The sequence below is a fragment of the Amblyomma maculatum genome, chromosome 2, assembly GCF_055883805.1.
Source record: "Amblyomma maculatum isolate TAMU_Amacu chromosome 2, ASM5588380v1, whole genome shotgun sequence".
Taxonomy (NCBI): Eukaryota; Metazoa; Arthropoda; class Arachnida; order Ixodida; family Ixodidae; genus Amblyomma; species Amblyomma maculatum.
Window position 1 is genome coordinate 197,867,026 of NC_139345.1, and position 27,571 is coordinate 197,894,596.

The 27,571-nt window shown below is 49.3% G+C and overlaps 2 protein-coding genes across 2 annotated transcripts in view; one reads left to right on the forward strand and one right to left on the reverse strand.

Moving 5' to 3' along the window:
* LOC146200875 (endothelin-converting enzyme 1-like) overlaps positions 1-27,571 on the reverse strand; it is a 182,286-nt gene that overhangs the window by 87,923 nt on the left and 66,792 nt on the right. Inside the window, exon 4 of the mRNA XM_084592984.1 lies at positions 13,024-13,334. Coding sequence (XP_084449110.1) covers positions 13,024-13,334 — 311 coding nt within the window. The remainder of the gene's footprint in view (positions 1-13,023; positions 13,335-27,571) is intronic.
* On the forward strand, positions 393-5,638 carry LOC146200876 (uncharacterized). Its single transcript, XM_084595610.1, has one exon. The coding sequence runs from the start codon at positions 601-603 to the stop codon at positions 1,885-1,887; it is 1,287 nt and encodes a 428-aa protein (XP_084451736.1). The 5' UTR covers positions 393-600; the 3' UTR covers positions 1,888-5,638.

The following is a 27,571-nucleotide window of genomic DNA, read 5'->3' on the forward strand; positions in this document are numbered from 1 at the left end:
GACCCTCAACCTTTCCCAACATCAAATCTTTCTCCAGCGACTTCTCTCTTCTCATCAGATGACCAAAATAGCTGAGCTTTAACTTTAGAATTTGACCCTGCAATGAGCAGTCAGGGTTTATGTTTGACAATATTGCCGCGAAACCTGCAAAACAATATTTGTTGTTTTTTAACAGCCGCCGGCATACAGGCTTATCACTCTGATTCTGGACCGCGTATCAGTTCTGTAATCTTTGCTTGTTACTGCTCGATGTCGCGAGTCGCACCTTTATCAGTTTTGTTGTAGCGCAAGACGCACCGAGATCTGTCTCGAAGGTTCCGGCCACTCGCTTGTCTTTCCACAATGATCCAGCCCGTGCTGGTAGCTGTTTGCGACGTTATCTAGATTCTTCTGTGCAGCCTTTAAATTGAGCGTTGCCGAGTGTGACGAGCATTCTTTGTTCGACGATCGACGAGCACGTTGCTATCGCCGTCGTCGAACTGCCTTCAGTGACGCCTACTCCGGCGGCCCCCGGATCCAACTCGTCCTCGGAGTCCCCGCTGCCAGGTACAGGGCCCAGGCGCCACGCTTCCAGCTGTGGTGTCCGGGGCTAGGGCAGCCATGGACCTGCCGCCTCCAGTCCAGCGACCTACGAAAGCGCAATGCTTTCAGTTCACCCTACCGGAGCCTGCTCCGGCGGACGACCTAATTGATGCACTCGAGGCAGTCGTCGGTGTCGGGGGTCTGCAGTACCTGCAGCACCTCGGCGGAACAAAGTTCCTTGCTGCCGTCTCGTCGATGGCTCAAGCAACTAAGATGGTAGCGGCGGGCGCAATCCTCGTCGCTGGAAAGCAAGTACCACTGGCGCAAATGGCTGCTCCAGTGGTTTACGTGACGGTGTTCCGTCTACCCCCGTCAGTGAGCGACGACTCCCTCGCCGCCGCTCTAAGTCCGTACGGCAAGGTCCGCGCTGTGACCGAGCCGGTTTTCAAGGGAAAGAGTCATGTGCGTACCGGAGCGAGGCTGGTAAAGCTAGACATGCTCCGGGCACCACCCAACTTCATCACTGTCGCTGGGCACCGTGCGATGCTGGAGTATCGTGGGATGAAGCGAGTGTGCTCCAAGTGCGGCGCAGAGGGCCATTTTGGTGCTTCCTGCACCGCGGCACGTTGTGGCCGCTGCTCCACGTACGGCCACGAGACAGAGGCGTGCCAAGCAGCGTGTAAACGGTGCGGCGGTAACCACGTGACCAAGGACTGCGTGATGCCGCGCTCGTATGCGGCCGCTGCTACGCCTGATACCATGTCGCACCAAGGTGGAAACGCCGCCGTGACAGTCCTCAATGAGCCCTCGGTAGTGTCAAGTAGAACCCCCACTACACATTCTGAGGGCGAACTGGACAGGGCGTCCACCGCCGCCCAGTCGCCGGAATCCGACGTCAGGAGCTCGGAAGTTACGTCCGACGACGAGTCGTCGCGTGCGTCCTTCTCGTCAGTGACTGACTCGGACGCGTCGTACCTTCCCGCCACACCGACATACGAGGGTGCGGCTCTGAACGCACCCATTACGAAGGAGAGCGCTCTGCCCGAGGCCTGTTCGGAGTCGGCGGCTTTCCCCTCCCCTGGAGCTACCGTGCATGCCCAGTCGGAAGACTACAGCCATGAACCTCAGCTTCCCAGAACACCTAGTCTCCTGCCCGGGTCGTTGCGCGAGTTGGGCGCAAGTGCTCCCAAGACCCAACGCACAAGTGTGCGGAAAACATTACTTTTGGATGGCGCTGACGAAACAAAGCGCCAGCACTCGGCATCGGATGGTGGAGCAAGCGTGACGACGCCCTCGGCCCCAAAAAAGAAGCCGAAGACCGCTGAGAACGACGCACCGATGGACGTCTCGTTTTCCGAGACGTGAGTGCTATGGCGCCACTCTTCAAGGTGACAGGCCGTGACGGCCAACCTCATCCTTTCCCGCTTTGCGGTGGCCGAAGCGCCGCAACCTTGGCGCTCCACCCCAGCCACTGCTATCTTATCGGGACTACGGCTTCGCCGGCGCCGGTGGTGAACGATGGACGGTGCGTGCGGTGCAGTGTGTGTGGGTTCGAGTGTGACTGTGTGCTTTTTTCCATAGCCACTCGTTCTGACTGGACGTTTTCGCCGCCCATGGTCCGTGTATCGTCGCTGCCGCGTCGTCGTCGAGCTAACAGCCGGAACCTCAGCGGGGACCTGTCGGACACCGTCATGCCTTTCCATGGCGCCGACGCAGGGTGCACTCGCAAACTTGGTCCGCAGAACTATATCGTGAGTCCTTCGCCGTTTTGTTTGTTCTCCAGCTGCGTTTCTTTGCTGTTTTGGTTTCATTCACTCATTTGTTATGATGGCTAGGTTTCGCTTTCTTACTTTTAACGTGCAAGGATTCCGTAATCCCGATAAGCAGCGGCAAGTGCTACACCTCGCACGTTTGTATCAAGTTGATGCTTTGTTCTTGCAGGAATGCAATTTTCGTACACCTGCAGATGTCATTTCCTTTCGTTCTTATTTTAATGTTGATGCCTTTTTTTTCTCTGACGGACTCGCGGTTTTGCGGCGTGGGTGTCGTTTTTCTTAACCCTGCATTCAGATCGAGTGCTCACTGCACATTCGGTCTCGATGGTCGCTTGATTGCGGTGGACGTTTTTTTGGACGGCCGGAGGACTCGTTTCGTCAACGTTTACGCGCCGGTCACGCGTAGTTTGACGAACGAGTTCTTCAAATCCATTGCGCCACATTTTTTGGATGATGTTCCACACGTCCTGCTTGGAGACTTTAACTGTGTTTTGGACTCATGGCGCGACATCAGGGGGCCCGGACAGGGCGCGTCACATTGTCATGCAAAAGAACTGGGGAAGCTTGTCCGCTCCCTGTGCCTTCAGGACACATGGGTCGCACTACATGGGGACAATTTTGTGGCAACGCGCACTAGGGGTCGGAGTGCTAGCCGGCTAGACCGAGTTTACGTCCCCTCTACCCTGCTGGCCAATTTGCTTGAGTGTGAGGTGCTGCCCTTTCCTGCAGCGGTCGGAAATATTAGCGACCATCTCCCAGTAATGGTCACTCTACAGGGGGCGCCTGGACGCTCCAACAGCCCACTAATGTGGCGAATGGACGCATCCATACTGCATGATGATGAGTGCATTACTACGATTCGCGCGGAACTGCGGGCATTGGTAGCGGATGTGACTGACTGGACTCCCACAGGCTGGGATACCCTCAAGTCACGATGGCGAGACATTCTCGTGCTCACGGGGAAAGCGCGGCGCGTCCGTGTTACTACGGCGCTCAATGACGTCCTCAGACGTATGCGGATTGTACGCGATGGCGGCGAGTTAACTTTCGCAATGAGAGAGTATCTTGATACACTGCGCACTCGGTATCATCGCATCCTTGAGAACAGCTCCCGCTCATCACGTATGGCAGCAGGTTCACGCATTCCCCTTGTTGACACAGCTGACATTGGTTACGCGCGCTCGCAAGGTCAGTCTAAAGTTCGGCCACCGCAAGTGGATGAAGTAATCTTGGAAGATGGTACTCCCTCTTCAGATGAAGCCGATATCCAGCGCATCTTTTGCAGCCATTTTGCTGCCCTGTTTTCTTCCCAGGGCGTCGACCAACGCGAAGGCTATGAAGAAGCTGTCAGCTCCTTCTGCGGGCCCCTCCCTCAGGTTCCTGAAGAGGCACGCGTGGCACTTACATCTCCAGCTACTATGGAGGAGGTGCGCGACGCTTTAGGGGCCATGAATCAGTCAACTGCGCCTGGTCCAGATGGGATAGTGGCAGGTTTTTACACCACCTTTTTCGACATCATCGGAGGTTTGCTTCTTAAGCTTGTAAACGGTTTTCTTTCAAATGGCACGAAACCACCCTCGTTTAACGCTGGGCGCATCATCTTGCTCCTAAAGGACGGCTTCACACCATCAAGCCCAGCGTCTTGGCGACCAGTTACCCTCCTGAACACTGATTATAAACTGATTGCCACTCTACTTGTCAGAAGGCTGCGAGCCTACTTAGAGGACCTGGTAAGCCCTTACCAGTCCTGCGCGGTACCTGGTAGGTCGGTGTTTGCCTCCCTTACGTTAACGAGAGATGTATTCGCTTACGCAAATGCCAAAAATGTCAGTGGTATATTCGTTGCTTTAGACCAGGCGAAGGCTTTTGATAACGTAGATCACAGCTATCTCTTTAATGTGCTTAGTTGCTTTGGCTTATCGACTGAATTTGTACGACTCATAAGATCACTATATAATGGTTTAACCAGCCAACTCGTCCTCAATGGCACCATCGCAGGCAGTTTTGCGGTAACACGAGGGGTAAGACAAGGGTGCCCGCTCTCACCGGCCCTTTTCGTGCTTGCTCTGGATCCTTTTCTGAGTAATGTAGTCGCCGACAAACGAATTCGGGGCTTCCCAATGGTAGGACAGGAAACGCTAGTGGTTTCCGCGTATGCGGATGATATCTGTGTTTTTGTTCGGGACAGCGAGAGCTTCCGAGTCTTCCTATCCACCTTTGACCAATACGCTCTTCTGTCAGGTGCACAGCTCAACCCTAGTAAAAGCCAGGCGCTGCGCTTTGGGTCTTTCAGAGATCCACTGCCTGTGGCGGTGAACTTTGTGGCCGCAGTCCGTGTGTTGGGGATATTGTTCGAAACAAGTGGAGTTTCTTCCCGTACTTGGGAAGAGGTTGTGTTGCGAGCAACACGCGCTCTTTCGGAGGCCGCACTTTTCAGCCTCTCACTAAGGGCAAAAGCCACGGTTGTGAAAACTCGTGTGTGCGCTTTCGCTTTTTATGTGGCACGCGTCGCAATAATTCCGCGCCGTACAGCGGGCCGCCTCGCGTCTCTTGTAGGCGCCTTTGTGTGGGACGGCCGGACTGCGTTGGTTGCCCGTCACTTGTTAACACTGCCGACAAACAGGGGAGGCCTTGGATTGCCGTGCATCCCTACTGTGTCGCGGGTGCTGGCAGTGAGGTTAGTGGGTTCCCTTCTCACAAGGGAGTCTTACCCAGGACGCTCACTACTCGTCTACTGGTTAAGCACGGCACGTCGGGCTTTCAACCCTGGAAGGCATGTAGGCCCCCAAGCAGAGAGGCCGTCCTCTTTCTATCGCGCTGTCGCGGGAATGAAAGAGGCGTTAGACGCCGACTTACCTGATGCGAGCCTTACAGACACGCCACCCATTCAGATTAGCGAACAAATCGCGTGTGCACGCCTTACACCGGATGAAATCCGGATGACAGCCATCTCCAAATGGCGGGCATTGGCGACAGGCCGAATGCCCAATGAAGTTGTAGATTTTGAGTGGAACAGGCGCTGGGGGGTTCTTCCCACGCGCCAGCGCCTCGCCAGGTGGGGCGTGGTACCCAACGATAGATGCGCCAATTGCGGTGGCGTAGAAACGTTGCAGCATGTTTTCTTTGAATGTGTTGTTGCACGCACTATGTGGCGCCTCGTGCAGCGCATGTTTAGAGTTCGCGTAGGCCCTGGCACAAGACGCCAGCGTGGCCTTTTTCCACGTTTAGTTGTCGCCGCCACCATGTATGTACTGTGGCGGCGTCGCTGCCTCGCTGAGGCACGTCGGACTCCTGCTCGCGCAATGTACCCGGCGCTGCGGAATCTGCGCCTCGTCATCTGGAAGTACGTGTCTGATCAGCTAGAAAGAGATGGTGAGGCGCGGTTTCTGCGGCGTTGGCATACGCGCTTCTTTGTTGTAGGTGACAACAGGCTGAAGATGCCGGCCTTGCTGTACTAGCCTGCGAGCCTCGTATCCCCTTTCCCCCCCCCCCTTTCTTAAGCTTGCACCCGAGGTCTTGAGTAGGCGCAGTATTCAAGCTTATATTGCGCCTTTATGGGATGTAATCGGTCGCCCTGTCAAACGGCTTTTTCTTTTGGGGGATAGTTTCCACACCTTGATGTGCGTGTGAGTTTTATTTCCTTTAAGCGAAGAGAGGCCATACGGACAGCTTTGGCTACGGTTATTATTACCCTTTGTTTGAGCACAGTGAATAGCGTGTATTATTGACGACTGTATAAACATCGCACCCACGATCGTCTGTGGTTTCAAATGTACGTTCAAGGTACCAAATAAACTTCTCTTTCTATCGCCGCCGCCGAGTTGCTTAGTTCTTTTGCGGGCGCAAGTCAGCCCAAATAAAGAGTTTCTTTAGTGCAATTATCGACCTCTTCATTTGTGTCGTCGACCTCGTCACTACTACGTGACATCTGGTGGAGGTGCTGCATTTGATCCTTCAAGCGAAGACCCAAGCCGTGTTCCTGTCGCCCTGGAAGACCAGCCTACAGGTCACCGAGCCAGCCACCGACTTCAAGGCCTACAACCCGAACACGGTCTGCTGCCTGACCCCATTCGATCTCGGAAGGCATCGACACTGACAATGGCCCAGCCTACAGCACCGGTGGTTTTCGTCCAACCCCGTGAGCCCCCCTGCTTCCATGGACTACCGGATGAAGATGCGGGAGATTGGATGGACCTTTTCGACCGTGTGGCAGATTTCAACGGCTGGAACGGCGCTGCGAAACTCGGGCAGGTCTACTTTGTTCTTCAAGGACATGCCCGAGTTTGGTTTGAAAATCACGAGACTTCTTTCAAGGATTGGGAGACATTCAAAGCACAGTTCTTGACGGCCTTTACAAGTTCTGTCCGAAAAGAAAGAGCTCAGGCCCTCCTCCAATCAAGAATTCAACTACCTAACGAGCCCGTCCTGGTCTACGTAGAGGAGATGAAACGCCTGTTTCGCCGCGCCGACCCTAACTTGACCGAAGGTGAGAGAGTTAAATTCCTAATGCGAGGAGTTAAAGAGTCGCTTTTTGCGGGGCTTGTCCGGAACCCGCCGAAAACTGTGGAAGAATTTGAAAGTGAAGCATCGACCATCGAGAAGACGTTGGACACCCGGATGCGCCACTTCGAGCGACCATTTCAACCAGACTACTCATGCCACTACCCAAGCGGAGAAAACCTTCGGGACATAATCCGGGAGATCGTGCGAGAGGAGCTCCGCCGAATGTTGCCATCATCGCAACAACCCCAGGTGGCGACGCTCGCGGACGTCGTCCGTGAAGAAGTTCAGCAGGCGCTGGGCGTTCCTCAATCGACGGCTGCGACTGTTCCAGCTCAAGAGGCAACAGCAATGAACTACGCTGGTGCATTACGTCGCCCTGCGCCCCGACGTAATGACTTTCCGAGCCCTCGCCGCTACCCTCCTGTTCATGAAAGCCGCCCCTTGGCCCCCGCACGCCAAGCCTACCAACGACCCCCAAGCCCCAGGAAGTGCGACGCCTGGAGGACTGCAAACAACCGGCCATTATGCTTCCACTGCGGTGAGGCCGGCCACATTCTGCGACACTGCCCGTACCGACGAATCGGTCTCCGCGGATTTGCAGTCAACGCTCCACGACCCCGCCCAGGTGAACGACCACAAGAAATTGACAACTATCTGCGTAGCGGTGAGATTGTGCCACCAAGCCGTCGGTTCAGATCTCCATCGCCGTACAGGGCCCGCTTTGCGTCGCCAGGCCGTACCTATGATGAGAGTATGCGCGGAAGGTCCCCAAGCCCGCGCAGGGGAAACTAAAGGCAGCAACCTTTGGAGGTGAGGTTGCTCAACGGCGAAAAGACGAACATCCTCCGCCGCCGACGACCACTAACGACGACGCAGCCGTTTCACCGCCGCTCCACACGACGTCATCGAGGACAACACGACCAAAGTGCAAGCAGACACCGCCGCCCAGCGAAGTAACAACGGTATGCCCCGGCCATGACCTGAAGAAACGACGGAGCCGAGATCGGACACCAAGGCCCACGTAACCAGCGAAGACAACCATGACGTCGCCGCCTACCTGCAGCGTGCAGAGGAAGCCCGACGACTCGCACGGCTGCGTATTAAAGACCAACAGCGCACCGACAGCCGACGATACAATTTACGACGACGCCACGCAGAGTACAATCCAGGAGACCAAGTGTGGGTTTGGACACCTGTTCGCCGTCGCGGATTAAGTGAAAAATTGTTGCGTCGATACTTTGGTCCGTACAAAATCATTCGCCGCGTCGGCCCACTGGACTATGAAGTCATTCCCGACGGAATGTCAGCATCACAACGGCGACACGCACGCCCAGAAATTGTACATGTTGTACGACTGAAGCCATATTACGCGCGTTAAAGAATGTGTGGTGTTTATACTTTGCAGTGTTTATGTTTAAGTTTCTTTGTTTTGAAACATCGCGGCGATGTTTTTTTAAGGGGGGAGTAATGCCGCGAAACCTGCAAAACAATATTTGTTGTTTTTTAACAGCCGCCGGCATACAGGCTTATCACTCTGATTCTGGACCGCGTATCAGTTCTGTAATCTTTGCTTGTTACTGCTCGATGTCGCGAGTCGCACCTTTATCAGTTTTGTTGTAGCGCAAGACGCACCGAGATCTGTCTCGAAGGTTCCGGCCACTCGCTTGTCTTTCCACAATGATCCAGCCCGTGCTGGTAGCTGTTTGCGACGTTATCTAGATTCTTCTGTGCAGCCTTTAAATTGAGCGTTGCCGAGTGTGACAAGCATTCTTTGTTCGACGATCGACGAGCACGTTTGTTTCTATCGCCGCCGCCGAGTTGCTTAGTTCTTTTGCGGGCGCAAGTCAGCCCAAATAAAGAGTTTCTTTAGTGCAATTATCGACCTCTTCATTTGTGTCGTCGACCTCGTCACTACTACGTGACAATATCGACTGATTCGATCTTCTGGCCGTCCAAAGAACTCTCAAGAGTCTCCACCAGCACCACAATTCAAACGCGTCAATTCTTCGGCGGTCAGCCTTCTTCAGAGTCCGACTCTCGCATCCATACATCACAAATGGAAAGACCATAGTACGGGTTATACGGATCTTGGTCGGCAGTGTAATGTCTCTGCTCTTTACTAGACGGTCAAGGCTAGCCATGGCTCTTTTTCCCAGAAGCAGGCGTCTCCTAATTTCATGGCTGCAGTCTCCTTCCCGGATAATTTTGGAGCCCAAGAAGAGAAAATCTGTCAGTTTCCACTTTTTGTCCCTTGATGCTCCAGGACTTGATAGGGCAAGACGCCATGATCTTTGTCTTTTTAATGTTCAGTTTAAGCCCAAACTTCTCACTCTCTTCTTGTACGCGTATCAGAAGTCTCTTGAGTTCAACTTCACTTTCTGCCATTAAAGTGGTATCATACGCATATCTAAGGTTGTTGATAGGTTTCGCAGCAATCTTCACTCCAGCAGAAGACTCGTCCAGACCGGCCTTCCTCATCATGCACTCAGCATATAGGTTAAATAGGCAGGGCGACAGTATGCCGCCTTGACTCACTTCATTCTCAATCGGAGACCAATCAGGGAGACCATGCCCAGTTCTGACTGTGGCCTCTTGCCCTTCATACAGGTTCCTGAGGAGACAGATGAGGTGAATTGGACCTCCCATCTCTTGGAGAGCTCGCCACAATCTGCTGTAATCTACGCAGTCAAACGCTTTCGCATAATCAATAAAGCAGAAGTAGGAGGGTTTCTGGTACTCTCTTGCTTTTTCCATGATCCAGCGAAGGTTGGTAATCTGGTCTCTAGTTCCTCTGCCCTTGCGAAACCCAGCTTGCACGTCCGGAAGCTCCCGATCCACATACTGCTGCAGCCTACTTTGGAGCATTTTCAACATCACTTTGCTAGCATTCGAAATAAGTGTGATCATGTGGTAGTTGGAACAATCTTTTGCACTGCCTTTCTTTGAAATGGGGATGTAAACTGACCTCCTCCTATCCTGTGGCCACTGCAGGGTTGTCCAAATTTTCTGACATAATGTATACAGAACGTTAACAGCGTCGTCATGGTTGAGGTTTTGAAGCAACTCAGCTGGAATGCCATCAATTCCGCTAGCTTTGTTCTTAGCAAGGCTGGCTAAGGCCTATTCAACTTCACTCTCAGGATGCCCGGCTCGAGATCAGTAATCACAACCGTCTTATGTTGGGTTTGCACATCCGTTTCCTTCTTGTACAGTTCTTCTGTGTATTCCTGCCACTTCGTTTTTATCTCTGAGGCTTCAGTGAGGTTCCTGCCTCGTTTGTCCTTTATCATTCCCAGTTTAGCACAGAAGCTTACTTTGATATCTTTGATTGTCTTATACAGAGCTCTCGTGTTCCTCAATCGGCTGTTGTCCTCAACTGCTTGGCACTGTATGTTTAGGAATGCATTCTTATCTCTTCTTGCTATTTTCTGAAAATCCGCATTGAGAACCTTGAATCTTTCTCTTTCTCCCACAACTTTTGCCATCCTCCTTTCTTCAGCTATTTGCAAAGCCTCTTCAGATAACCAGTTTGCGTTCTTGCATTTCTTTTGCTTTGGAACTACCTTAGTAGCAACTTCTTGTATTATATCACGAACATCAGTCCAAATCTCTTCAGGCTCTCTGTCTTCAAGATCTAATTCTTGAATTCGATTCCTCACTTCCACAGCATATTCTGATGGAATTTGATCAGATCGTACCTGAAAGGCCTTCTAGTTTTTCGCGCTTTCCTCAATCGAAGCTTAAATTTGACAACAAGAAGCTGATGATCGGTTCCACAATCGGCCCCAGGCCTTGTTTTTACTGCTTGTATAACGCTTCTCCATCTCTGCCGGCAAAGAATATAATCAATCTTATTCCTGTACAGACCGTCCGGTGAAGTCCACGTGTACAGGCGTCTCTTGTGCTGTTGAAAATGAGTATTCGCTATGGTCAGGTTGTTTTCTTTACGAAACTCCACTAGCCTCTGCCCAGCTTCATTTGGCTCACCAAGACCGAACTTGCCTGTAATTCCGGATATTTCTTCACTCCCCACCTTAGCATTCCAGTCTCCTATGAGAAAAAGGACGTCTGATGATGGTGTGCGGTCTGAAAGGCATTGCAGGTCAGCATAAAATCTCACAACCTCAGCTTCTTCAGCAGTAGTGGTTGGTGCATAGACTTGGATGACTGTTATGTTGAAAGGATGACCTTGGATCCGAAGTGAAATCATTCGGTCGTTTTTGGGTTGTACCCTAGCACTCCTGTGCCCATTCTTCTGTTTATTAAGAGAGCGAGCCCATTCCTTCTCCTGGATTCGTGCCCACAATAAAAGACATAATGGTCGCCGGAAATAAATTCTCCCATTCCGGTCCACTTGAGCTCGCTGATACTTAAGATATCGATGTTCAATCTGTCCATTTCTCGCTTGACGACATCCAGTTTACCTTGCGTCATAGATCTTACATTCCATGTTGCTATGTGATATATCTCCTTGCAACATCGGACTTTCCGGTCTCTTCCCGACACATCCACAACTGAGCGTCCTTTTGGCTTTAGCCCAGCCGCTTCATTCGTCCTGGAGCTACTAGGAATCGCCCTTTCTTAATCCCCAGTAACATGTGGGACGCCTTTCAACCTGGGGGGCTCATCGTTCGGCGCCATATCATTAATGGTATTGTGACTGGTCATAGGGTTTCTTTGGCAGGAAATACTGGGGTGGGTTGCCATTACCTTCTCCAGTGAATCACATTTTCTCAAAACTCTCTGCCGTGACCTGTCTATTTTGGGTGGCCCTACACAGCAGAGCTCACGACTTCATCGAGTTTCGCAAGCCCCTCCGCCACGACTAGACTGGCCGCATTAAGGCCTTGTAAGCGAAGCTACTTCACTACTCAGTGTGCTTTAAGGTGAGCCTGCTCTTCCTTTTTTGTCGATTTTAGCAATAGTGCCTACCTACCAGCCAGTCTTGAGACCGAATCCCTTTCTTTGTTACCTTGGCCCTTTCTCACTGTTGTTCTCGCTATTCGAGAGTCTGTATTTTTAGATAATAGTTTCATATGTTATGAATATGAATTATAATGGCGGCTATAGCTCTCTCTCTCACCATCATTAACGCCTGAAAAAATTACTAGGCGTTATCTTTCGTCGCCTTCTTACTAGAATTACAGTTTTATTGTTGAGCATCAAAGTGTCAAAGTGACTGAAGCTTTGAGGGAGGCCGCTATGGATAGCTCCAAAAATTAAGGCCAAATAATGTTCTTTAACGGGCACTGACGCCCCAGTGTACATGGCTGCGTGCTTCGAGCCTCTAGCAAAATGCAGCCGCCGCGGTCGGGTTTGTATATAAGCCTCCCGGCTCAGCAGTCGTGAGCCCTACCACTTAGCCAGAATTAAAGAATTCTATCAAAATTTTAATCAGATATGTTGCATTTGTACTTAAAGTAAGGAAACATTTGAGTTCACATTTCGTTCAACTGTTGACGAGACTCAACAAAACCGAAAAATTTTGTTTCATTACTGTGCACGATTTGTCATCATTCCAGGCAATGAAGTGGCTCCTCGAACAAAAAAGCCGCAATTTGATTGTTTGAAAAACTAGCAATCAAAATTACTCACAGTGACGGGAGTTTACACCTTTTAACTGTTACTATAGCCATCACCAAACGTCCGAGTACTGTGTACACAAATATAAATCGCAGGGCAGGTTTTCGGCTTCATTCTTTGAATGTAATAAAGTATCGCCTCCAAAACAACTCGAATCCTTCAAAATATTTAGTAGCCCAGCAAAGCCGTTTTCATTTCTAGATCTCTCAAGGTCGCAAGGATGAGGAGCTCGCTATAACAATCGCACATTTTTACGAATACCACCTGGAGATTTTTCTAGGCATTGTCTACCTTGACGCATTGGTGTGAACGATGTACGTGCCGCGTCGCGAAAAGAAAGGTATCTCGCCGCGTGTCAACGGCTGCGAATTTTTAAAACATGTTCTCTCTGGGGCTAGGAGTCAGTCGCGTGTGCTCAGAACGCCTGACTGTTTTAAAGTGGCGGCAGCTGGCCCAGGAAAGGATGGAAAGGAGGGATGCCGCGAAAAGTTAGTGCTCCAATGGGCGTAATAATCCTCCCGATGATAAGGGTACGTTGACAGTTTCGCAAATCGTTTCCTCGAGCATTTAGGCAAAGAAATCCTTCGAAAAACCCCGCCACAGTTGAGCTCTGTGCATCGCCGTAACCATCTATACGCACCGACGTTGCTTCTGGCACGTCCTCGTAGAGCATCGACAGGATTCGCACGGTGTCCGCCTCAAGCGGTGCCCCAAGCATCATTTTGATGCCACCCAGCTGGCGTACCGCTACATCCACAGTCTTGGGGTCCATCCACTTGCTTCTGATAATGCTGCTCTCGAGAGCCCTGGAGACGCGCGACAGCACGAGGTCGGCTCTCTCGCGTGTGTTGGCGGCCATACGCTGGTTGATGAGGGGCCACATGGGCACTATGCCCATTAGGTCAACGACCAGCTCCATGCAGCGCGCGGCAGTGACGGACCACGCCGCACCTGCGCGTCATGAAGAAACGAGACAATGAGAGAGGAAGACGGGGAAAGTGGGCCGACGTATGCTATTACTTCGAAAGATACCATATTCTTGTATAGAAGCCGGCAGTTCATCGAGTTATATTATTTTCAAATTGGAAGAACAGTTTCCCTCGTGTGGATTAAGCAAAACGGTATTCTGTTACTTTAAAACACCTTCGCACTTGTAACTGTAGATTTCAACAGGATCTATGCCAAGAGTTTTATGCTCTCAAAAATAGGCAACCAAGATATATATTTGTCCCACTGTATTTCTCATGACAGCGACTTAAGGCACATAGCGCACAAGTACAGAATTGTTGAACAAGCGCCTTTTTCACATGGGAAGTTTTCGATGGACCGAATTTTTGAAGCGAAAGCTTCATTACACTATGTATGAACCAAGCTCAGTCTGGCAGGCTGCTTTACCTGAGCCAGAGGTCAAAATGCGGATTTATCTCTTAATCATTCTACCACCTATGCTTTACCACCACTTTACATTTGACCCTGACCTTTGACGACAGATAAAGCCTCACGTGTTGTCCCCTGTATTTGACGGCGTCCTCGACTCCATCTCTCGGCAATTTATTCGCTGCAATACCATGACTAAATGTAATTTTAATCAAACCAAACCAAAACCAAAACATTGCTTTCGCTTTTTTTAATCAAAATAGGCTTGATTAAGTCTCAGCCATTTATTTTGTACATCGTGCGAATGCACCACTACGATCAATATACCCGCCTATTATCAGTTGAGAGTTCCTTTCTTTTTTTCTTAGTTTTGTCAAAAGGAGCACCAACCGCTTTATTATCGCGGCCTAAACTATTTGGTTGGAAAAGAAAAAATTGTAAAGCATGATTTAGCCACGCGTCGGCAGAATATATTACTACGATAAATGTCATAATGTAAGCTTTTTATATTGCACAACTGCTTCAACCTTGAGAGTTATATCCGAGAAAGCTAGACACTTTGGAACCAAGAAAGCCCGGAAGACTGTTTAAATGTGCTGAACGGAACATCGAGTGATAGCTCAATGTCTAGTAATAAAATCGATAGGTGGTCTAAAAGGAAGGAAAAGCGTATTATCTGTCGCACGTACGGGTGGACAATACCATAAAGGAAGGGAGGGATTGAAAGAAGAAAGCTGCCATAGTGGAATGCTCAGGTTCTGGAAAGTGACGGCGACCAGCTAAATTTAGCAGCCGCTGTCCGAACTGGGTGACTGGCCCACCAAATATGGCACTCGATCACGTCACTGCTATTTGAATTGGCACGATCCTAAGAATGCCATCCGTATTTGACTGCCTATTTCGTACGCTGCTGTTGATGATTTAATGTCAAAGCATGTTAAAGATCCCCAAGTGGCCGAAATTATTCCAAGGCCCTGCACTCTAGGAGCTCTTTGTCTTTCTTATTTTAGGCCCTCCTTCCCCCCTTCCCCCTGGCGCAGTCACGGTGCACCGAGAATTGTGACGTATACTTTGCCTTTTCTTTACACTTCCCTAAGAAAGGCGTTCGTATGGATATTCCCTTGACTGCCTGCTCCATTCCACGTCTCGACGGCAGGCGGTCCGCGGCACCGCGTAACCACCGAGCAGCACCTCTATTTCGAAGTCAAATCCACCGTAATGCGTCCTTGACAAATGTGAGAAGTTGAACTAACCTCCTAACTTGTTTATTCCTACCGGTCGAAGACTTCAAAAAACAGGTGTGAATCGGGAAAAACTTGTTTGTCCTTCTTAGATAGCCGTGGCGTAGCGATATGTTTCTCGGTGTGTGTTGTCCGGCGTCAGTAAAGAAATAAGAAATTAGATAGCCTGCGCCGAAACCTCATTTCCATCCTTTTCCTACTTTCACAAAGTTTCGCGGCGTGTCGTGATACCATACGTTCTCCCCACCCCGCTACCCTGGCTATACGCCCATTTCGGTACGCTCCTCTGGCGACTTCAGTTGAAATTTGTTGTAGTAGGGCACTAGTCAGGCTATCCTTCGGAATATCCTGGTGGTAAATAAGGCAAATTAAGGACATTTAATTTTACCGTTCACATTCTTCAGGCGATCTGGCCCAGTACTCTGCACATTCTCCTAGTTGTTAGTGGTGGGTATGTTTCACATAGCACTAGCGGGCGGCAAAAAGTGGACATTACGAGTCACCCATGCAAGAATGAAATTCCCGAAGAGACTGCAGTCTATTTTCTATCCGCAGGAAAAATGACCTTTGAACTGCGTCAGGCAACAAGGCAATGAATTGTTCCAAGAACACGCCTACTTTTATCTTTACTTGCAGACATCATATACAGCAGCTGACATATTGCACTTATTGTTAAAGAGTTTCATTTCTCGGTTGTCATAAACAAAACCGTTTTTCAAGATGCCTTTGCTTTATCACGCAAAGCTGAAGTAGAACGTTCCTGCGGGCTGATTGGTTAATCGTAAATCTGAGCTTCCGCAGTGATGAGTGTTTTTTTTTTTAGTGAAGTGGAAGAAAAAATGATGCTTTGCGTACTTTTTTTATCTCTTGTGCCATTAATAGTAGTGGCTGAGCGCCTTCGTTCCTTGCATATTCAGCATGTGATTTCAATCACGGATAAGCAGTTGTAAATCTTTGCCCGTGTTGTCGAGTTTCTTTCCTATTTCTCTTGTCATGTCTTTTTTTTCGACCAGTTTTACCCCTATCTGATAAGATCAAGGCTTCTCAAATATGAAAATGGCATTATTTGTGCATGCAGTATCCACAAGCTGTTTAAAGTGAGCGCAGTGCTCAGCGCGCCTGAATTGGAGTTTAGCATTTGACAGAAAGGTTGACATTAAAATGCCGTAGTCATGAAAAATTGCATTTTCAAGTCACTACAAGGGCAGGCAGCGACAAATACAGAGTTATAAAAGTCTTGCTGAATTTACAGTTTGTTTTCGCACTCAGCCGTACAAGAACCGACAGCACCTGAAGTCGTGAACTTCACAAAGACTCGGTTAATATATCTGTTCTGTCTGTTCAAAGACTCATATATTTCGTGAAACACACATGTGGTTGACAAGTGTGTTTCACAGAACATATCAACGGACACAGTAACGTTGATGGTTTTATATCTTATTTGCGGGCACAAATTTTCCAGGTTACAGAATGCGCACAAAACAGCTTTGATATTGTGCCGCCCCAGCTTCTTCCTGAGTAATGTGTTGGGGGCAAAGCAACATGATCCAACCGGAAATATTTCACTGGCAGGCAATGTACACATTTGGTCTCTGAGTGTTTTGTATTCATTAAAGGGCCAATGTCCTGCAAGCTCAGTAAAGCCAAGTAACAAGAGTTTTTTGTGCTTGTTAAACTGGGGGCTGAAATGAAGAAAAAGTGTCCTTTTTAGCTTTGCACTTCTCAAGCTTTAAGTTCAGAGGCGTACTGCTGCACTGTACAGCATCTTGAGTGCAAACATTACCGTACAGCCTATTTCATAGGCCCACAAATGTGTCAGAGGTATTGCTAATTTTTCAACCGCTAAAAACAGTCGTCGTGATTCAGATGGCATAGAAATAAGGCCCATAAAACTCGTCCTCGATATTATTGCACCTGCATTACCGCATATATTTAAGTTGGCCAAGTCAACTGGCGTTTTCCCTATTAATATGCAAGCTATTCGAGCCACACTTATACACCAGAAAGGGGAAAAGAACAACTTGACCAATTATCGAGCAGTGTCCATCCTTCCCGTTTTCTCGAAAGGACGTGAAAGGGTTATCAACACTTACATCGAAATCTTCTAAAAAAAAAGCACACTAATAACAGATCATCAATTTGGTTTCCGCAAATACCGTTAAAAAATGCGCTTTTAGTACAAAAAGAGAGAATAATAGACAAATTTGAGAAAAACCCTTATAACTTTAGGAAGATATTTCTTCAGCAAGGCATTTGACCGATTAATCATTTATTATTGCTGGAAAAACTGGAGCACTACGGTTTTCGCGGATTTGCACACCAACGTATTCTGTCCTATCTAGGAGGTCGGAGTCAGTATGTTGAAACACACCAAAACAAATCATTGTCAAAGGAAGTTAAATCCGGTGTTCCACAAGGGAGCAATTTAGTCCCCATTGTTCTCCCTTTTTGCATCAATAATATTGCAGAAATTTACCAAGGCTGTCATTTTTCAATTTATGCCAATGTCTGTACAGACTTTTTAGCAAGGGATAATTTGGAAGAAATACAAGTAGATGCCGGTTTATTTTGTCACAGTCTGCATGAATGGTGTCGGAAAAACACTCTGACCCTACATGTATTGAAAACTCCCTCTTTCGTGCTCCTAGAATGTTGCCTTTTATGCTACCTAACATAACTTTTGGCCCGTACAGAAAAATTAGTGAAAATTCCTTTTCACCGACCACATATCCTGCAATCATCATGTTCTTTGTTTGTCGCGAGAATTAAGCAAGATCGTAGCCCTGTTGAACAGGTACCATCACAATCTCCGTGGAATGACGAGAAAGCTTTTATAAGAACCCCTTTTCAACTCCCAGCTACGATACTGCCTGTCGGTGTGAGGGAATACAATTAAGTCGAACATAAACAGACTAAATACGATCAAAAAGGGATGCCGGCATTGTGGAAAATACTTAATTTCTTGAAAACACAGGGCCACGTTTCAATAAACGTAAGATACTCAAAATAGAGAACATGCACAATTCTAGCCTTTCAAGGACTTACAAGAGTGCAGTAAAAGGAAAATTCGACACGTTTGTAAACTTGTCAGATCTGACAAAAAATAATATTGCCACGTGCCTAGCGCCGCGCGACAGCCGTGTTTGGTGCCGACGACGACGAAGCAGTGGTTGGCACGAGCGGCGCGCTGGTGCTGGACTCTGTGATCGGAACTACAAGCCGACCTTATTCTCGGGTCCTCGGCTACGTGTACCTTCACGGCTCGCTGTGACTTCAGTCGTGACACTGGTGGAGGTGCGGGGTATTGTAGGATGCCCACCTTCAAGATGGTCAATAATCAGTCGCAGCTCGTCGTCGGCACGCTGTTTGGAGGCGAGATCGGACGTAGTGACTGCTCCGAGGAAACTATCGTGGTCGGTGGCACCTGACGAAGGAGGGCCGACGGGCGCGTGGGACAGGCTATCAGCATCTGTGTGCTTCCGGCCAGACTTATAAATAACATCGAAATCGAACTCCTGCAGGCGCAATGCCCAACGTGCTAAGCGGCCACAAGGATCCTTTAAGTTTTTCAGCCAACACAACGAGTGATGGTCAGTGATGACACGAAACGGTCGGCCATAAAGGTACGGGCGGAACTTGGCAGCGGCCCATACTACCGCCATTCTTTTTCAGTGGTGGGATAGTTACACTCAGCACGGGAAAGTGCACGGCTGGCGTAGGCAATAAGTTTCTCGACCCCGTCTTGGTGCTGAACTAGAACGGCACCAAGACCGACGTTGCTCGCATCCGTGTGTAACTCTGTGTCGGCATTATCGTCGAAATGTGCCAGGATCGGGGGTGACTGGAGCCGGCGTCGTAACTCGTCGAAAGCCATCTGCTGCTCGGCGCCCCAGGAAAATGATGCGTCATCTCGAGTCAGGAGAGTCAGAGGGCTAGCCATCTGTGCAAAGTTTTTGATAAAGTGACGATAATAGGAGCACAGCCCCAAAAACCATCGGACTGCTTTTTTGTCGGCGGGGACGGGAAAGGCAGCAACGGCAGCAGGTTTCTCAGGGTCAGCTCGGATGCCATCAGCACTCACGATTTTCCCAAGAAACTTCAATTCGGTGAACCCGAAGTGGCACTTTTGAGGCTTGAGAGAAAGGTTGGCAGACCGGACAGCTTCGAGAACAGTTCTCAGGCGGCGCAGGTGTTCCGTGAACGTCGGCGAAAAAATTATGACGTCGTCGAGATAAACAAGGCATGTCTGCCGCCTGTGAGCACAGTGTCCATCATCCGCTGGAAGGTGGCAGGAGCACAGCAGAGCCCGAATGGGAGGACGCGGAATTCATAGAGCCCATCTGGTGTTACGAAGGCAGTTTTTTCACGGTCCCTCTCATCAACTTCAATTTGCCAATAACCCCTCCTGAGGTCAATGGAGGAGAAGTACTTGGCTCGGCGAAGTCGGTCGAGAGAGTCGTCAATCCGTGGCAGCGGATAGACGTCCTTCTTTGTCATACTGTTAAGTTTCCGATAGTCAACGCAGAAACGAAGTGTTCCGTCTTTTTTTAACGAGGACTACAGGCGACGACCATGGGCTGCTTGAAGCTTGAATGACGCGATCCGCGAGCATCTCCTTGACTTGCTGTTGGATAGCGTCTCTCTCCCGAGGAGACACACGGTAGGGCTGCTAATGGATGGGTCGAGTGTCTTCATGCGTGATAATTCGGTGTTTAATGACCTACGTTTGCTGTACTTGAGATGAAGACGTGAAGCACACACGAAACGCCAGCAATAGATCTTGGAGTTGCCTCTTTTCAACGGAGGAAAGGCTAGAATTGATGTCGACAGCGTGTACGGCATAATCCGGTGCAGTGCTAGGCGTAGCTTCCTCTGAAGCAAAACATTCGGCGACTTCGTGCAGATGGTCGACGTAAGCAATGACAGTGCCACGGAACAGATGTCGATGTTCATTGGAGAAATTGGTGACAAGCACCTCCGTCTCTCTTCCACGAAGGAAACAAAGATCTCTTGCCACAGAAACTCCCAAGGCGAGTGACAGGGAGACATTAGGCTCAACAACCCGGAGGTCGTGATGTGGCTCGTCACAGGTTACTCTGGCGAGGATGCTGGCGCGTGGTGGCACTGTGAGGCTATCGTCGGCGACTCGCAGCGTGGAGTGTGACCCGCGGTACTCATGCTTTTAAGTGGCCAGTTTGGCGGAAAATGTCACCAAGCGGTTCGGTAGATCTATAGTGGCACCGTGCTCACGAAGGAAGTCGATGCCAAGAATAACATCACGAGAGCATTCGCGTAGAACAAGAAAAGTCGCAACAAATGTGCAGCCTCGCACCGTAACCCGGGCTGTACACATACCCAGTGGTGCAACCACATGTCCGCCTGCCGTCCGCCTGCCGTCCGTATGTCTGGTCCGTTCCATGGCGTCATCACTTTTTTCAGTGTCCTTGTAGGCCGCCCGCTAAGGATAGAATAATCGGCTCCCGTATCATCTAAAGCGCTGACCTCCTACGTGTCGACGATAACAGGGGTGTCCAGGGAGACCCGGCCAATAGCAGGGCCTGTCGACGTCGGTTCGGAGTGAAGTGAGCGGTGTGGCGGCGGAAGTTGGACGGCGGTTGGGTAGTCGGCGTCGGGACAATTCACTGTCGACGGCAGGTCAGAGTGAAGCAAGCGGTAGGGCGACGGAAGCAGGGCGGCAGTTGTGTTGTCTGCGTCGGGGCGATTTAAGTGACACGGAGGTGATAACTGGTCGGCGATGCGGACGACGTCGGGGCGATCTGGTCTGTGCGGCGAAAACTGGACAGGAATTCGGCGTTCGACGTCGGGGCGAATCGAGCGGTGCGGCGGTGGAAGCTTTACGGCGAATCAGTGTGCGGCGGCCTCGCCCCCAAATATCGCCGGAGCTAGTTTTCCCGATGAGGGCTCGAGGAGCCATAGCGTCCAGCTGTATACCGTGGCCGAAAGGGCGAAGTGCGACGAGGCGAAAGCGAGCGCGACTCGAGACGAGGAGAATGTGGCAGACTACGCTGGCGGGTGACGTACTCGGCGATGTCATGAGGCCGCTGACCAGGCCGTGGACGAGGGCTGTCGGGGGAAAATCCTCTAAGGCCCATCTGACGATAAGGGCACTGAAGGTAGAGGTGACCTGCCTCGCCACAGTGGTAGCAGAGAGGGCGGTTATCTGGAGCGCGCCAGAGATCAGTCTTCCGGGGCGCCTGGCGCCGATCTGCCCAAAGGGGCAGCGCTTCCGTAGCGTGCACAGCGACCTGAGGTGGCGTGTAAGGCGAAGGCGTAGGTAGTAGGACTGGGCGGCGTGTGACATCAGCATAAGTCATCCGCTGGCTGGGGCCCGGGGGTGGTGGTGGAACGACTGTACTTGTCGGTGGCGTGAGTGTGTTCTGGACCTCCTCATGGATGATGCTGTCCAGGGAAGCCGCGCCAGGAGTAAATGATCCATGAAGTTGCTGGAGCTCCTCGCGAACCACGGTGCGAATGAGGTCGCGAAGGGAGCTCATATCTGCCCCGGGATTGTAGTCGGTTCGGTCAGACTGCGATAGTGTGGAGATGGAATTCAGCGGCCGAGCGTACTGGCTGCATCGCTGCTGTAGCAGTTTCTCCATCGTCCCAGCTTCAGCCAGAAACGCCGCGACGGTGGTGGGCGGGTTCCGCACGAGGCCGGAAAAAAGCTGGTCTTTGACGCCGTGCATCAGATGCCGCACCTTCTCCTCACTCATGGACGGGTCGGCGCGATGGCAAAGGCGCATGACGTCTTCAACGTACATTGCGACCCCTTCGTTCTGACGCTGAACTCGAGAGGTCAGGGCACGCTCGGCATTCTCTCGGCGGTCACTGTTGGCGTACGTACCGAGGAGCTGGTTTCGGAATGCCGGCCACGTAGAGAATGTGGCCTCGCGGTTCTCGAACCATGTCCGAGCAGCGTCTTCAAGGCTGAAGTAGACGTTCCGCATTTTCGCAGCGTCGTCCCAGCCGTTAAACGTCGCCCCCCTTTCGTAGTGAGCTAGCCAGTCCTCGGCGTCTTCAAACTGCTCACCGTGAAATGGTTTAGGGGTACGTGGAGTCTGAAGGACGAGACAGGACGAAGGGGTAGAAGGGACAGTCATGGTACGGGCTGGCGGTGTCGTTGCCACAGCTAGAGTCTCTTCGTCAAGAGGGAAGGCCTCGGGGGGCAAGCCTCGGAGCCGTCGGCTGGTACGATGAACAGGAGTGGTCACGAGAGGCGGCCGCGTAGGGTCGTCCGCAGGAGAAGGGATCATCGATGGCACCTCCACCGATTTCGATGTCAGAAAAATGGCTCCCCGTACAATGTACGGAAAGAAAGCAATAAAGCATATGCCATCGTACATACTCAATTATCTAAATATAAATAAAGTAGCTGACCTGTCGATGCCATACAAGAGCGTTTTAGAGATGTTCTTGTAAGCGATACTGTATATGCCTTGTAATCTGTACAATGAAAGAGCATTGAATAGTGAAAAAGAGATTTCCTTACACTATTCAATTCTTCTCATGCAAATGCCTACACTGTTCAAGTTACTGCAGAATAGGTAGCTGGAGCCAGGTGAAGCTGTAAATAATGCAGCTTTATCTCCCGTCACCTTTTTTGCTCATGCAAAATAAACTTGATTGATTGATTGATAACCAACAGATGTGGCGACGCTCTAAAAGGAATATGTCATCTATAAACTGAAGAAGGTTGTGGTATGGAAATTTCGTTTCAGGCATAACTCAGCATCGGCTGTCATTTTGTCTTAAATTCGATCTCTCTATGTCTTCTGCACACTTCAGTGCCTCCGCCTTGATAAAATTGTATGAAGGGTGAAAATTCCGAGAGCACTGTGGATCTACACAGCACAAATGCGAAAGCCGGAGCGTTGCGGCATCTCTTGGTGCGTCACGTTGGTTCTCATCATTTTCAACTAAATGCACCGAAATAATTATTGTTACTGTCATCACTGTCATTATCGCTAATTTCAGCGTCATTTGCATCGCTACTGTCAACCTTACGGTACACAGGAGAATTACTATGTGCGTTTCACAATCCGCGGTGTAACTCAGTAGGTTAAAGCTCTCTGCTGTGGATCTGTTGTACGGAGGTTCTAATTCCGCTGGAGACAGGGTTATTATTTTTCTGATGTCGTCATCAGGCTTATTGTCACATGACAGATCAGCGCACAGATCTGACGCACAAATCTCGCGCACGGGATGTCGTTCCATGAGCCTAGAAAGTATTTGCCCTTCATAGCGGATGCTTTTTAAAAAATTATATAAATAAAGGCTACGTTTAAAATCTTATATTTATTACAGAAAGCATCTAAGTGTCCGCCTTCGTTAAAGCAGCTATTTTCGTACTTTCTCAACTTTCTCTTTATAGCATTTACCGCCTAATGTACCTTTATGACTCCTTCGGATAAGTTTCCTTTTTAACGGTTCAAGAACGGAGCAGCAAATACCCACAAAAAAGGCCCTACATCCAATTGAGTCGACCAGTCAACGTGACGCGGTCGTTAACATCGTAGCATGAACTCAGTGAATGCTATATTCGAGGACATCATTCAGTGATTCCGGTGAGAAGGCCCGGCAGGAAAGAGAAGGTGACGGGCTTTTGTCCCCGTCCCGTGAAGAATGGGCACAAACAGCGCAAACGGATCCTATTCCAAACATCCTTCTTCATATTCCGCACCCCAACTCCGAACAATACGCGCCAGAGCATGTAAGAAAGGCGTCGCCTTCCCTTTTGTGCCTAGCCTTCGCTGCAGCGCAACAGAATAAGTTGTCCGCAAAATTAACCGCAGCAATCGCGGAAGAATGCATGGGATGGAGGGCTTCCTTTGAAGAGTATTTGTTACTCCGTTCTTGAATTCTATTCGAATATAGCACATATGTGCATATTATTTATAGGCTGCAAATCCATCCTTCGTAAAGAGTTTAGTATTCTAGAGAAGCATTTTATTTTCACTTATAGAGCTGGCTAGAAGGCCAGTCAGGCTACCCCAGAGAAGTAATTACAAACCCTGCGTAATCCTGCGCACTCTACATGGTTATGCTAAGGAAAACCGAAGCCCAGGCAACGACATGACAGTTATTTTATGAGTGTATGGAGCGAGTACCACGCGGCGGCTGCGGCTCTCGAAACGAGGACAAAGGGCGGAGCAGCGTTGCTGAATGACGCGTGGTCCCAGAGCTGCGCCTGACAGTCTTCTGTCTGGCCTACGACCCGGGAGACCAGACCTGGGAGTGGCCATGGAGCTCCCGCCGATCGCGTCCCACCTCTCCTATCACCCGGGTGACTAGACTTGGGAGTCGCCGACTCCTCTTGTGTTCATGGAGCACGCAGCCAGCATGCACGTTTGGCGGTGTGCTGGGTGCGCTCGAGAGACGCACCTGGAAATATGGCGTTTCTGCTGCTTGACGGGAACGTGAGGTCTCCGCCTCAGTCGAGGCCCTCCCGCCGCCTAGCCCCCTGCTGTCCAAGCGCCTGTGGACACCCGGTGTTTCGTGCACTCCGAGCCCAAGCTACCAAGAGCGTCCGAATAAGCTTCAATATTCTAGCGCCTGGGGACTGTTAGTAGTTTATGTGTCTTCGTCTTGTTCGTTAAGCTCGTTATTTGTTATTTGTCAAGTCTAATCGTATTGCATAAAAGATATGTTCCTAGTTTGAGCGGTCAGGTCGTCTTTTAGTTTGACCCCCAAATCCGCCCTTCGATTGTTGGGTTTCAAAGCACCTCCTCACAATTCTGGCGTCCAGGACAGGACCAGGCCGGTCTCTAGGCAACATAAGGAAAATGTCTTCAGAGGAAATATGACCGTTTCAGCGTTGGTCGAATAAGACGAGCGCATTGTATTGAACGATGGTGAGTTGTGAGCGTAAGTGCAAAAGCTTCGGAAGGCGCGGGAAGATATAATCGCTGTGGTTGAAGCTGCGAAGGAGAAACTGGAGTAGACGCACGAGTTACGATGGAGAAGAAGTTAGAACGCCCTACAAATGAGATGGAGGCACGTAATTTGGAGATGCAAGTAAGGCTCATGGAACAGATGTTTGGTTTGGGCTAGTTGGTAGAACTTTCTTGAAAACATAGCGCAAATAAAGACAAGCACGACACCGATCTAGAAAGAAGAGGCGCTAACTTAAAGCTTTGTATTGAAAACATCGAATAAGTACGAGCCGTTGCCCATATCAGTCGGTGAGTATGCGCATAGCAGAGCCCAATCAAAATAACACTTGGTGGAAAGAATAAGCAAATAGCATATAATGCATGGTACTGGGGTCACAAACAAAAAGGAGACACGCCTTGTTACATGAATCGCTTTTAAAAGCTGGTCTTGAAGGTTGTCCACAAAATAAAAAACAAACATAAATTAACACGGGTGAAACCATGAAAACAAACAAGGAAGTGAAAGAAGAAAATACGAAAGGAGTGTGCAAGCTCTTACCATAAAAATAATCATACGACGTAAACTATACAGAGAAAAGTAAGAAAAAGGCAAGAAATATAGTAAAATAAATAAGGAGTTTATGCTAAAAGAAAACGAGGTGGAGATACAAATATAACAAAACGGAGGGCGAACCATTTAAAGAAAGCATTACAAGTGTAATAACAGCTAAAGGTCATAAAAACAGGAAGTATATGCTTAAACTAAGTCAAAAAACAAAAACAGAATATGAAATTTAAGCAATTTCATGAAATAATAAAAAAACAATTAAAATTAGACTGAATGCTAGACGTGAAAAGAACAAAAAAAAAACAAAAGAGAGGCAAAAAGAAGAAAAATTGGAAAAAGTAAGAAAATAAACACACGAGAAAAAAACGAAATAAATGAGAAAGCATAAAAAGGAGATAAAAACGCGAAATATTATAGACTGGTGTGTACAAGGCTCCACCCTAAAACGATATTGTGAGATGAAACAGGTAAAATGAGAAAGGGCGTATGGAAAAATTCGACATATTTCATGTGAGGGTTTTTTCCAAAGTTGCAAGTTAGCGCCTGTCCTGTCTACATGTGTGTCGTGCTCGTCTTCATTTGCGTAATGCTTTCAAAAAAAGGCTTATGGAAGGTGGCGCAAATCATTCTCCTTAGCCATTTGCAAAACGCAATGCCATTGATGCCCCCTCCCTAAATCTTCTTAGCTTTATACCGCCGTTCAATGAAAGTCCAGATGACTTAGATGCCTATTTGAAGAGATTTGTACATGTGGCCTCAGGACAGGGTTTTGAGACAGAGATTTGTACATGTGGTAAAGAGAAAAATGGGTCATAGCTTTGAGCTTATGCATCGGTGGTGAAGCCCTAAAATTATTGGCCGCCTCTCGCCCGAGGATTACGTTGACTGAGAAAGCTAAGTTTGCTTTACTACATAGATTTCGATTTAATGCTGAGGGGTATCATGAGAAATGTGGCCAAAGGAAATCCTAAGACGGCGAAACAGCATCGCAATAAGCTACTAGGCTTTTTAGCTTCTTTTACCACTGGGTCGAAATTCGGAAACAAAGCCGCACATTTGAGAGTATTCATGACGTGCAGGTGGCTGAGTAGTGCGTAAACAACTGGCATTCCATCTGGCGTGTTTTACGTAAACGGGATTTTAAGGCTTTTGAACTATTGATGGAGGCGGCCAGTCACATCATCAAGTCACAGCGGCAGAAGAATCTATTGATTTCTAATGAGAAGTCAGAACAAAATAAATGGAGACCCGAAACCTATGCTCTTCGCTTTCAGTCCACGGTTCGGTGCTTTATTGGCGAGAAGATTGGTCACAGAGACGCAGGTTGCAGTATGAAGGCAAATCAACCTAACTGTACACTCTGCCGTAGGTCAGGACATGCAGAACAGTAATGCATGCATAAGATTTCAGGAACCGTGCGGAGTCTGCCTGTTGCCTGACTCCTCGATGTTCTTCTAACACCTCCAGGGATAAGGTACCTAGAAAGCCAGCTGGAAAAGATGTCGAAATGCCCGTGACGCACGGTGAGGTGTTCGGACTGGCAGCTTCCGTGTTGCGTGACACAGGCAGCAATAACATTGTAGTGAGTCAGGTTGTTATTCCCACGGATGCGCTTACAGGAAAAAAGGCAATGCTGTCCTTGGCGGATGGAACTTACACTGATGTTCCAGAAGCGAAGGCGATGATCTCCTTACCATACTTCACGCGCAAGGTCACTGCACGTTTCCTATTCATTCCCATTTATGACGTCATAATTGGCAATGTTCCTTGTGCAAAGGTTTCATTTTTACTTTACTCACCCATTCCTACGTAGCAGATGACTTCCCCTGCCCCGGTAGGATTAGCCAATGGTCCTTCCCCTAGTGTAGTGGCGAGCTTTTCGGAGGGCAGCAACGGTCTCGCCCACAATGCGCTCGATGTGCCACGTTCTGCGTTATGTCTTGAGCACGAAAGTGTACCACCTTAAAGGAATGTCTGTTGGAGAAAGCTACGAAAAACTTTTCTTGGTAAGAGCAAGAGAAGCCATACTATCATTTTGTGAACGGGCTTCTTTTCTGGTCATATAAAATCTGCCCCAGGCGAATATTTGAACAAGTAGTGGTAAAGAAA

What these genes read in the sequence shown, in the direction of transcription:
- LOC146200876 (XM_084595610.1), top strand. Translation starts at nt 601, where the DNA reads ATGGACCTGCCGCCTCCAGTCCAGCGACCTACGAAAGCGCAATGCTTT.